Genomic DNA, 12,525 nt, shown 5'->3' with positions numbered 1-12,525 from the left:
TTGAGATCAGACATTAAAAACTGATTATTAATAAAGACGATGTCGAATTCGTCACTCAATTCCAATGTTTATTGAGACACCCTGTAGCATAATTAAATTAATTCAATTTCCTGTTTGGACCGTTAGCGACAAACCATCGAATCTACAAAACAATTAACAAAACAAATATTTACATTATACATACATGTAGTTCAGTTACAAATTGACTAATTACCATTTTATTAATAACAATACATAAAGTTTAACAAATATGATTAAAGAGATTCTCTAGTTCTATTCTAAGATAAAGGAAATGATTCAATACTCTTTGAAAATTTCTAGACACGGCTCAAGAATGAAGAATGAAGACGAAATTTAGATTATTTTATGATAAAAATACGTAATTTTAAGAACCGTATGACTGGGAGTTATCATTTTGAATAATTTTTATACTAATACAATAGTTTTATCTTAATACTATAATAATGCAGTACCAACAAATGATGCGACTTCATTGACAATAAGTGAAAGTTTAAATGACAAGTTTGCAAGCAAATTGCAATAAACAAATTTCTGAAGGTAATCTCTGAAGTCTCATTCTTTATGGGTAGCAGAATACTAGTAATAAATCAAATCTATTTTTGAAAATAAAATCATCTCTCATGAAAACTCATTTCAGACTCAAATTTTACAAATAATGTTTCTAGCGCGGCTTTGTGAATACAGGGGAAGAAAGTTTCCAACCGTGATTTGGCCGAAACCTAGAAGTGAGTTTCAAGTTTGGAACTTTCTTCCCCTGAGACATGAACAGATCTAAAAACTTGTGACTTTTTTGATTGCCTCCAGGCACCTCCACTTGTCGGGAAGGTAGAAGGGTTCGAAGATGTGAGGGAAAGGAGTATCATGTCCACAAACTCTCTGAACTGGAGCTTCAAGGTTTAGAAAACAATTCTCCTAATGTAGAGTGTATATCATAGAAAATAGAAAATGAAAAATTATTCCCCCCCTTTTTTGAAAATATTTTTTTCACTCCAGAAGATACGTATTAGGGTATCCCATAAAAGACCAAGTTTGGATATTTGTATGATGCAGACCGGAAAGAAGTGACATTCCAAACTCAGTCAATTTTGAAATTTTTCAAAAATTTCAATGGATTTTTTGACATTGCCTAAAGAAGTTAAATCCATTGAAATTTTTGATAAGTTTAAAATTTACCGAGTTAGGTGTTAAATTTCCTAAATACAAGTATTTTTTTCACGGTTTTTTTGGGCCTAACTCAGTTAATTTTTGGAAATTTTTTCAAAAATTTCAATGGATTTAATCTTTTTAAACACTTACGAAGAAAAAATATCTGACATGATAAATTCAAGAAATATTTATTTTGAGGTATGTATATGTAGATTGTAGACTATACGTGAATATTTCTGAAAAGTATATCAGACGGTATAAGTGGTCCGATCTCAAAACATGTTTCCCCTTGAATTTGTATGACTATATGTAACTTGATTCCGGTCTGCATCATATAAATATCCAAACTTGGTCCTTTTTGGAGAACCCCAAAATGTATGTCTGTTTAGGGTTTTCTGGGCTGATTTGGGAATACAAATGATTTTTAGGAGGAAATAATTAAATTTGTGGGTAAAAAGCATGAAAAAGGACGAAAAACTTTAAAATGTACAATTTATTTTTTTCATGATTTTCTTTAGTTTTAAAAGAAACAAACAAGAAGGAAGGCCAATATGGAAAAGTGAAAATATGTACTTTTATTAAATAACTTGATTTCCATGTTTATTGAGACACACTGTACAGTGCATAGCATAGTGTATAAATCAGGGTGGACCCCTTTTGTACCTGGATACAAGCAGCTAGTTCTGCTCCGAACCCACCAGTATACGGAGCCTCGTGGGAAATGATGACCCTAAGGTTAAAAAACCTTAAATTTTAGTTTTTCTTTATACTGACATATTTTTCTTTATAAATCAAGAATTCAGCAACATTCAGAATTTGTTTCTAATTAATAGCCGATAAATATCCAATTAATTAAAACGCAACAGGTTTGCTAAGATGTTTTGTATAAACCTTCCATTTCTTGAGTTTTCTGAATCCTTTCAATATTTTCTTAATGTTATTTGTTTGTACTGTCCGTGCTGGGTATATGGTTTCCAGTGAAGGAAAACTTTCTCGAAAAAATTTATGCGAAAATTTTCGTTCGTATTTCGCGAAAATACTTTTTTGCTAAATTTCGCGAGAAAAAGTTTCGCGAAACCATAGCTGCAACAACTGATTGTGTAAAGTAACTTGTGGAATTCTCTGCTCTCAAAGTTCAGCATTAAAAGTTTGATTATCTCATAATTAATAATGTCTCATCCGTAATTTTTTGCAAAAGTTTTGCATTTTTCGCGAGTGAACGAAAGGCAACCGCCTACTTCCTACTGCCTACTATCTACTGCCTACTGTTTACAATTTACCTTCCAGTTTTAATAACACTGTTGAATATTGTATCTCTGTCCCAAGGAAGGATAGAAACTAAATCAATCACCTTAAACAAATATTTTGGCTTTTAAAACAATCGTGAAAACATTTTCAGATATTCATCAAATTCTTTATTTATTAATATTGTTTGTTTGAATATATAAAATATTGGCTTGGAAGCCCAAACTTTACAAAAACAAGTCGACCAAGAATTTTAAAACCCAGCTCAACGTATTTCCATGGTTCTACCAAGCTTCCCAAACCAGCCACAGAAAGGGTTCACACGTTATGATCGGACATACAAACCAAAAAAGATTACTACTTTATATACAGGGTTACCCACAAAGGATGAGACTTCAGAGACGATAGTACGGAATTTATTCAGGGCTCCTTGTAAGCCAAAGCTAGCTTATTTCTGTGCTTAATCATTTAGTGTACCATCAAAATACTCAATTGAATGCAAAAACCAAAAATCAAGCTTCAAATCTTCATATTTTTAGTGTTTTGGGTCGTCTTTACAGTCTCATCCTTTGTGGGTAACCCTTTGTTTATATATATAGACAAAGATGAAGTGTATTTTACCTCACATGAGACTCCTAATTTCTCCTGAGCTAGTTCAGCCACCTCTCTCAGAACATGAATCTTATTATATAAAAAGTGTTTAAGGATTTAACAAAAATTATAAATTAGAAAATTTTATTAATTCAAATATTCTCTTTAAAATTTGAATAATTATGCATACCTAAGTTGAGTTGAGGCTAAAGTTAAAAGTTTAAAAAATGTCGATTTTCTTTGAGTGATTCTTATTAATCTTGTTCATTACATAATTGATACCTAACCTGTTTCCTAATACAATCCCCCCCACCCGGGCAAAACACTCTATAATGGATACCTGTGTCCCCCACCCTATTAGAGTAACATCGTCCCCTGGGACTAGGATATCAGCCACACCTAGGGGAAGCTCGTAGTCCTTTTATCAATCAATCAATCAATACACATTTTAACTGTCGTATTTCCATGTGACCGCTCCTTTACAGAGGGACATGCCTGATTAACACCTATATTTTATTGATAATTACGAAGATGTCCTCGTTTTTCTGTTCAATTCTGATACTTTAAAAAGTGCGGAAATCACTATTCTAATGCAGAGAAACCACAATTGAAACATAAACATTGATATCTCATTCATTCTAGATTTGTCTAAGGTTTGAAGTGTACCGTTGTATAACGGACAATGACTTTATAAATGACAGTCTATAAATAAAGGGTCCATTAAAATAACGACCACAGTTCTTCTCATTTTTTCAACATAAATCATAATTTTAAACTAAAGAATAGAAAACTTTCGTCATCAAATTAAAATCAAAATAATAAATCATTTATCAATAATACAGAAACAATTATCAGACATTTAATCTTGATATACAGGGTTACCCACAAAGGATGAGACTGTAAAAACGACACAAATCTCATTTATGACGACCCCAAGATTAAATGAAGCTCTTTCCCTTGACTTTAGTCTTTTTTGAGGTGATTAAATGATATAGTAAAGAAAGAAATGTGTCTACAGTTGCAGAAAACCGTTAATAATAGGATAGAGACAGTAAAAATTCCGTACAGTCGTCCCTTAAGTCTCATCCTTTGAGGGTAACCCTGTATTTATCAAAAAGATGAATTGATTGATTGATTGATTCCTGAACAGGAACTTGTTCAACAGCTGATCTGTACAGAATTTTAGGTTCGAAGAAAATACAAGGATTCTTGTCCCGGATACAGGACAATAACAAACCCTGCAGTACACAACAACAACAACTAATAACTTGAATATAATTAGAAGAGAAGAACACCAACTTGGATTTATCAAAATAATTTCAAATATGCACTTAAATATATCTCCGAGGAAATTAAAACGTGAATTTCTATTTCGGCCATTTTACCTGAAAACACATTAAACAACAGGTAAGAAAAATGACAATCAATTAAGAGAATATTAGGGAAGAAAAAAAGTTTCAAGGATCTACTAAATCAGCGACTTGTTTGCCTTCCTGTTATAAAAGCAATAAAAATATCAAGTCTTTTTTCTCGTAACAAAAGGTCTTATTGAACAATTTTTGAAAATCTTAATTTTATTCTCCGCATTAATTGGAATCAAACATCTCATTAGTATCGACGTAAGACTCCAAATTTTTCAAAGCAAAGAGTGGGGGGGGAGGGCTGTAATGTCTTTATATGTTTTTAATTAAAATGTTTGCTGAGATATAATCAGTGCTCAATGATCATAGAATCATTAAAATCAATTGAAATCAAATAATTGTTGTTTCCTTTGCTTTGGCCGGGCTTCGTGGAATAACAATCTTGAGTCCTGGGGTCTGCGCGAAGTAGGATTCAGGACTCTAAACAGAAAACAAACCTTTTTCTCACAAAAATTTACGAAATTTCGAAAAAACGGTGTTTAATTACTGATTTCTTAACTGTCCTAACCATAATTTTCAGGTTGCACATATAGTTAAATCCCCCCCCCCTCCCCAGGGTTACCTGAGAATGGTAAAGAGCTCCATGTCCTCCAGCTCCCCAAGTTGCTCGTATAGTTAAACTACCACAATCAAATGTGTTTCCACTCCTATATCTATACTTGGCAGCCTCGTTCACTATCTATACAGGGATATCTTGATTATTTTAAGGGACAGGTCACTGTAGGTCAGGAGTGTATATTTTTGATTATCTGGGAAAAAAAAATTTGATGTTAAAAGCAAAATTTTACTTTTTACCCCAAAGTTCATTTATTCAACGATTAAAACAATAAAAACAAAATCTTAAAAGTCACTATAGTAAAATAAAGAGATCTAAAAATGGATATTTCTAACATTTATTCAAAAAACGAAAGTTTTGAAATATTTGCATATAAGACGGAGTTAAAATTGGTTGATTTAGAAATTAACAAAGGAATTAATGATGAATATTTGATGGCACTTCATGGGAGTGTTGTAGAGCTTCATATTGGTGGAGCAGATCAACAGGAACCGGGACAACAGGGCTTATCAAAATCAGTAGGAAGAGATCGCGGCTTGTCATGCTGGCTATGAGCGATTATGTTGTCTCTGGAATGCATGATGAACTGGGAACCCTCGGGTATAAGCATGCCTGCTGCTAGCTGAGTATCTGCGTCATCATCATGAAGGAGTCAAGAGGCTCCCTGTGTTGGAACTGTTACTAGCTCAACTCTCCTACTTTGACTGCCGGGCTGGGATGTGTAGAGGGGTGAGGAGGGAACGAAGAAGCGAGGGTGACATGTGGGTGCTTCATGGCCGGAAATAGATACACACGTCTTGAGAATAGTCTACGGCATCTCATCGGTAAAATCGTCTTCCTTATATTTCGAATTTGTGTTAATAATCATGCATTTAAAATATTAAATACAAGGAAAATTTTATTTTTAAAAAAGATGGAAGTAAAGAACAAAGAAATAGGTATTTGTTTTCTTATTTACCTTTTTTCATTAGAATATATCTTAATCCAAGACACAGTAGGTATTCAAAACAATCTTGTTTGACAATAAATGAATTCGATTTTATTTTGTTTGGAATGAATTGTTATTAATTAATACCTGATCAAAGGCAGGAAAGATGTAATCCGCAAATTGGATTTCAGCAATGGCGGTTGCCCCAGCTACGGCCATACCTAAAAACCAAAATTATGGGAAAGGTTAACATTTCGAAAAATATTTAATTTTTGAAATAAAAATTAGATATTTCTACCATACCTATTCCAAAGCCTGCAATTCCCTGTTCACAGAGTGGTGTGTTAAATACACGCTCCTTGCCAAACTTTTCTCCCAAACCAACTAAATATAACATTGTAAGAAATAAAAAAAGGACTGTCCCGTGTATCTTTCAATGTTCGTTCTTTTAAAGTTACATTCCAGATTCTTAAACTTTATCTTAGGAAGAAATTAGTGTTTTTCTATCTTAAAAAGTAAAAAATTCTATCTGGTAGTTTTCAGAAAATTAAAATCAAGGATATCACCATCATTTTTGCTCAGTAAAAGGTTAAAAAAAGTCTGTTGTGAATCTAGCATGAATTGTCTAATGTAATTTTATGACATTAAGTCGTCAGTCCCTTTAATAATATAAACATAAAATTTTTCTTTTCATAAAAAAATCTCTCCTCACCCCTCATTTTGAAACGATTATATTTTTAGGGTTTTAGTCGCTGAAATGGGGAAAATACATGATTTTTAGGACAAAATCAAAAAGTTGCCTTTTGATGTCAAATTTTTTGTTTTCCCCCCAATTTCTGAAAAAATACAAACCACTGGCACCAGTGCTTAAAATCCATTTAATTTAGATGCGAATCCGGATCCGGGAAAATGGATCCGGATCCAGGTTATTTCTTTAAAATTTACTGAATTTTTTTCACAAAGCAGAATTCTCAATTTTTTGTCCAATTTTTTTTCTCGCTTATTTTAATGCAAAACTTCATAAGGCATTCAGAAATCAGGAATTTTTTAATCTCTCTTTTTTCGATAGCTCAAAGAACCCGTGTCAAGTAAGACATTTTGTAATATCTCTTTCAATATTAATAGCAGCCGGTTCTATTTTTGAACGTAGACTCATATAATTTGTTAGGAGCAGGATATGAAGTCAGATTGTCGATATCTCTTTCCGGAGTCTTGGAACCTCTGAAAAGTGACCTCCGTCGGCTCCGATTTTTTATCTCCGNCCGGAGATAAAAAATCGGAGCCGACGGAGGTCACTTTTCAGAGGTTCCAAGACTCCGGAAAGAGATATCGACAATCTGACTTCATATCCTGCTCCTAACAAATTATATGAGTCTACGTTCAAAAATAGAACCGGCTGCTATTAATATTGAAAGAGATATTACAAAATGTCTTACTTGACACGGGTTTTTGGGGTTGGAGAGTAACAATTTTTTTGTTTTGGCAGTTTATGGTTGAAATAATGCCCCTTGTATCCGTGGATCCGCATATTTTTACGGATCCGGATCCTAAGCACAGCCTGGCACCAAGTCTTCTCACTTCATAAATGAACAAAAAAAGATCAAACCCTTTCTATCCTAAAGGTCCAACTATTATTAAGTATACAAATAAGGATAGTGAAGGAGCAAAGACTTCCAGGGATGAAGTGAGGTCTTCCTGCATTGGTGGTCAGATGGGAATTATGAAAATTAAGTGAAAACTTTTAATCCTAAATCATGCTAAAATAATATTGTACAGTTTTGTATTATTATTGTTATAATTCAACCTACAGTTGAAGTGTCATGTCCAGCAGACTATGTTACGTTGAGCTCCAGGGTTGTGTTCCACTTTTAGTGAATCATATCCGACTTTGAATGTTTTTAGGATTCGAGGAGTACGTCTAATTTATCAGGAGTTATAAAGAGGCTGTGGATAATAATTAAATGGTACCCAAGAAAAAACTGTTTATGAATTTTTAAAAATAAATAAAATTTTACAATCCAACCTGTGCATCTGAACACCCCTCCAAACGCAACATCCTCTCCAAATACAACAGCAGTCGGATCCTGTTCAAAATAAATCAGCAAATTGCAAAAAAATCAGTTAAACTTAATTTTGGTATTCAATATATTCATTTCTTATGTATATTTTTCTATCATAATAAATGAGGGGTGTATATTTTCTTGAAAAATATTTTTTTTCCCTTTAGAAGTTAGTATTTTATTCGCTGATTTGAGAAAATGATTTTAAGGGGAAAATGTTTTAGTTTTTTTAGTTAAAAAAAACTAAAAAAAAACTAATAAAACTTTATTGATCATCATCCCCCCCCCCGGGGGGAGGGGGAATTTACACCTCTATAATTTATTACACGTAAAGAAAACACCATCGTTCCCCTTTTTTTTTAAGGGAGTGACCGGCAATGTATGGTAGTTGTACTGAGAATGTAGAATTGTGGAGAATTTTTTAGTAGTCATTTGAGACCTATGATACGCCTTTAAGATGCATATTTGTTCGGCAAGAGTGCAAATTCAATCGTTGAAATCCTCATAGATTTTTCATTTTTGAGCAATGATTTTGAGAATCAGGTTTTAAAAATTTATTCAATAACAACGACGAAAAATGTAATAAAAATTCTTCAGTAAACTAATTAGATGTTTAGGAACAGGCTGAGAAAACAAAAATTAACTATTATCATCGAAACTGAGTAGTCTTAGTCAGTTCTTGGTTTCTGTAATGTCTCATTGTTCACAAACATTTTCTGTAGATTTCATGGAATTTTCACTAAAAAGACAACATTTGCGCTCAAATTATGCATCATTAATCCGATTTATATGTCGTAAACCTCAGATATTTCAAACTATGAATTCTTTAAAATTAAACAATCTAAGTATGAAATATCAAAGGTTTACACCAACAGGTTGCAAAGATATAGAGATGAGAAAATTTCTCATTACTCTAGTCCTAGTTATTAAACAACCTTGGTTAGTGCAATGTCCAGAGCGTCTGTGACTGACTGTAGAAGGGTCATTTTGGCGGTTTCACCTAAATTACAATTTATAAAATAAAAACAGGAATTTTCTTTATCTCTAGATTTTCCTCTCAAATAACCGGTTCAATTAATTTCCATCATGGGAAAATCACAGAAGGATATAATTCAAAGTGTACCTTGAGTGAAGGAAAAATTTGTTATTTTAAAACTTAACCTGGCATGTGTATTTTAACATTTTTTATAAATATCCCCCCCCCCCCCCCCCCCTAAACAAAACTTTTCTCAATTTTCTGCAAAATTACTAATTCTGGGAAAGAGGGGTGGACTTTAATATTCCATAACAACATACACCTGCAAAATTGTTAAAAAAAATGATCTTATTTGATATCATTATTTTAAATTTTTTGGTCTTTATTGAATTTTTTTTCAAATATCACCTTGAGATGGATCTGGGGTTTCTGGAACAAATGTAAAATGTGCATTTCTTCTAGATTCTAACCCTCCATTACATACTCGATGTAAACCCTGGTTCACAGTTGGTCGCAGATACTGAAGACTACGGCTCAGATTAACAGCCATATTCTCTACAAATAAAATCAGGAATGAATTATGAATTGTACATTATACATAAAAATGATGAAAGGGACTGTTATCTTAATTTCAAGTGAATCTCCATGGAAAGATGGCAGTGCCTGATTCTCAACAGTGAGGGGCGGGGAAAATATAACACTATTAATATAACCATATAATATATAAATAAAATCATTTTCGACTAAAAATGAAACTTTTTTTCCAACCAATTATGAAACCATTTTTGACTAAAAATATCACCATATTCGACTTTAACTTTCATTTTCGACCAAAAGTTTAACTTTATTTTAATCAAAAATATAACCATTTTTTTATAAAAACTAAATTTAAAAAAATCAGTTTTATCACAATATTAGTGAAGTTAATAAACAACTATGTTATCAAATATATATAAATTTCTTAGCTAATTATTTCTTGAATGTTTGACGTAAGTATTAAGGGAATACAACAGGAACAAATTAGAAGCAACGTTTATAAAACAACTAAATTGAAAACTTCAAAACTCATTTAGTAGTTTACGATAAAAAGGAAAGGTCTATTTTTCAAGGGATATTTACGAATTAAATACTTTTGAACTCAGTGTTCCCAGACGGATAGTTTGCTACCCATATTGATTCATTTTGACAAAACAATTCTGGCTTTCATTAGTGATTTGATTTATTCAAAACAGCAAAAATCGGAATGAGTTTGAAAATTATAAAAATAAAATTCTCATTTGTATAAAAAAATGGCAAATTTTTTTCGCATTTTGACATCAAACAAATTTAATACTTTCTTGTAGCCTGGAAACAAATGCATTAGTGTAATTTAGTTTTCTTTTCACGAACAGAATGTGTTCAATTACGTGAGAAAAACAAAATTAAAATAAAGATAAAGGCTTTAAAGTAACATGCATATAATATTAAGGGGCGGGCATGGGCAATTCAACAATTATGATTGAATTTTATTAAGCATCTCTGAAACTGAAGTTATCTTTATCTTAGGCCGCCCGAGAAGTTTTCCAGCTTCCATCTCGATCTTTTCTAATTTTTGCCAATCTGCCCAGCTAGTACTTTTCGGTAAACTAGGCATTCCAGATCGTCCTGGCTTCCCCTTCTGTTCTTCTTTTAGGTCTGCTACAACATTTGCTCCAATCTTGAATGCTGTTCCCATAGTATCTACAATCACTCCCCTAGGTCCGGTAGCTAACCAGCCTGCTGCATATACCCCTTCACTCACCCGACCATCAACATTGACAGCGACTCCTTTCTTATGATTAAATGGCAATTCCTCATCTGCTTGGATCGATTTGTACCCGATAGATCTAAGAACTAAACCAGTTTCTATTTCTTCAGTTTCTTCTGTCCCCTCGACAGTGTCTCCTTTCATGACATTGACAGCCAGCTTTATTTTCTCCACAGATTTACCGTCACTACCCGGCAAGAACTCGAGTGGCGACCTAAGCAGCCTCAGTTCCATCTCTTTTTCTGCCCTGGCCCATCTTTCAGCAGTTACGGGTTCCGGTTCAGCAAGTGCGCTTTTAAACAAGAGCTCAATTAAACGTTTTCGTCCACGCTCCTGTTGGGCAACTTGTTCTTTAAAAGGTAAATATTGTTCCTTGTGAAAAATTGGACGCACATTTTCGAGCTTTAACATCTCTCTGAATTCTTTGACTGTGAAACTGACATTAAGAGGTCCACGTCTTCCAACTAAAACTACACGCCGAACACGACTGTTGCGCAACTTTTCCAACCAAACCTCGGTAGTATCATACTTCCTCAGAACATCTATGGGTGTAAGAATTAATCTGGCGACATCAATCGCAACGTTTCCTATTCCGACGATAACAACGGTCTCAGTATCCAGGTTTATATCAACATCCTGAGCTCCTGGTAAACCATTATACAAAGATACAACCGATCTTGCAGCTGTGACATTATGAAGTTGCTCGCCAGGGATACCAAGACGTTGATCCTCTTCTGCTCCATAGCTAAGTATTACAGAGTTGTAACAACGCTTCAACTGCTCTAGACTTATATCACTTCCAAGTGCAGTATTTCCATAAAACGTAACATTGGGTAGGTTGGCAGTTTTGTTAAAAGTTGAAATACATTTCTTTACATCTGAATGATCAGGGGCAACACCAAACCTCACTAGTCCATATGGAATTGGAAGTTTTTCATAAATATCTATTGTTGCATCAGATCTTGCCTTAGCAATATATTGAGCAGCGTAAAATCCTGCAGGGCCAGCCCCCACCACAGCTATCTTAGGACCATTCTGCAGGCAATCTGAAGAACTAGATAGATTGCAAACATTTTCTTTGAGTTGTCTAGATATCCTAGAAACACGGGCAAGTACTCCACAGCTGACTCGTTGCATGATAAATTGTTCGAGACCTGAAAGATGATAGTTGTTGATTTTAAGGGGTCTGTCCTAGTATACGATTTTTGGACCCCCCCCTCCTATCAATTTTGTACATGACCATTTATTTTTCAGCAAATTTATTATTATTTATTTTTTTGTTATTTAGGGTTAGGTTATTCAAACAGGGAATCTAGGTCAGAGTCCAGTGACTGGGGGGGGCTGGGGGGAGTCCAAAAATCGTATACTAGGAAATTACCAAATATACGGTTTAAAAATACTAATTGTTAATTGAAAAAAATGACAAATTTTGTTTTCTGCAGAATTAGATGAACTACTCACAAAATTTAACGCGGCAAGTGACCGTCGATGTAAGACGATAAAAAAAACTATTTTAAAAATAATCTTTTTTATTTGATAATTATTTTAGAATTACAGCTTTGGATCTGATATAAATTTTATCTAAATTTTTTATTTTAAATCTACAGAACGTTTACCCCCCTAAATCATATGCTAAAAAGCGCCCTCTCTGCGCAGAAATGCCGCCATTAGTCTTTCCTTTTAGTTACATTTTCGCTCCTTGTTTATCCGAAACGTGCATAAGCTGCCAAGAAAGGGAAATTATGTAATGAATAAGGAATAATTAATATTGAGTTTATTATCTGTCGTGTTGTTT

General features: G+C 33.5%; 2 protein-coding genes across 2 annotated transcripts; both read right to left on the bottom strand.

The window, feature by feature from the left end:
* Positions 1 to 202: 202 nt before the first annotated feature.
* Positions 203 to 9,496, bottom strand: LOC111695766 (2-oxoisovalerate dehydrogenase subunit beta, mitochondrial). The gene is made up of 13 exons (XM_023465200.1): positions 9,353 to 9,496; positions 8,904 to 8,968; positions 7,932 to 7,992; positions 6,212 to 6,292; positions 6,056 to 6,129; positions 4,987 to 5,103; positions 4,773 to 4,844; positions 4,146 to 4,241; positions 3,344 to 3,421; positions 3,034 to 3,093; positions 2,448 to 2,518; positions 1,831 to 1,897; positions 203 to 933 (listed from the first exon to the last, which is right to left on the bottom strand). Exons 1-13 carry the CDS (start codon positions 9,492 to 9,494, stop codon positions 793 to 795), a joined length of 1,125 nt encoding a protein of 374 aa, XP_023320968.1. The 5' UTR covers positions 9,495 to 9,496; the 3' UTR covers positions 203 to 792.
* Positions 9,497 to 10,048: 552 nt separating this feature from the next.
* Positions 10,049 to 11,919, bottom strand: LOC111695764 (NADPH:adrenodoxin oxidoreductase, mitochondrial). Its single transcript, XM_023465199.1, has one exon. The coding sequence runs from the start codon at positions 11,865 to 11,867 to the stop codon at positions 10,437 to 10,439; it is 1,431 nt and encodes a 476-aa protein (XP_023320967.1). The 5' UTR covers positions 11,868 to 11,919; the 3' UTR covers positions 10,049 to 10,436.
* Positions 11,920 to 12,525: the final 606 nt, after the last annotated feature.

This window comes from Eurytemora carolleeae, unplaced genomic scaffold (assembly GCF_000591075.1).
Source record: "Eurytemora carolleeae unplaced genomic scaffold, Eaff_2.0 scaffold87, whole genome shotgun sequence".
Taxonomy (NCBI): domain Eukaryota; kingdom Metazoa; phylum Arthropoda; class Copepoda; order Calanoida; family Temoridae; genus Eurytemora; species Eurytemora carolleeae.
This window is presented reverse-complemented; position numbering and strand designations above follow the sequence as displayed.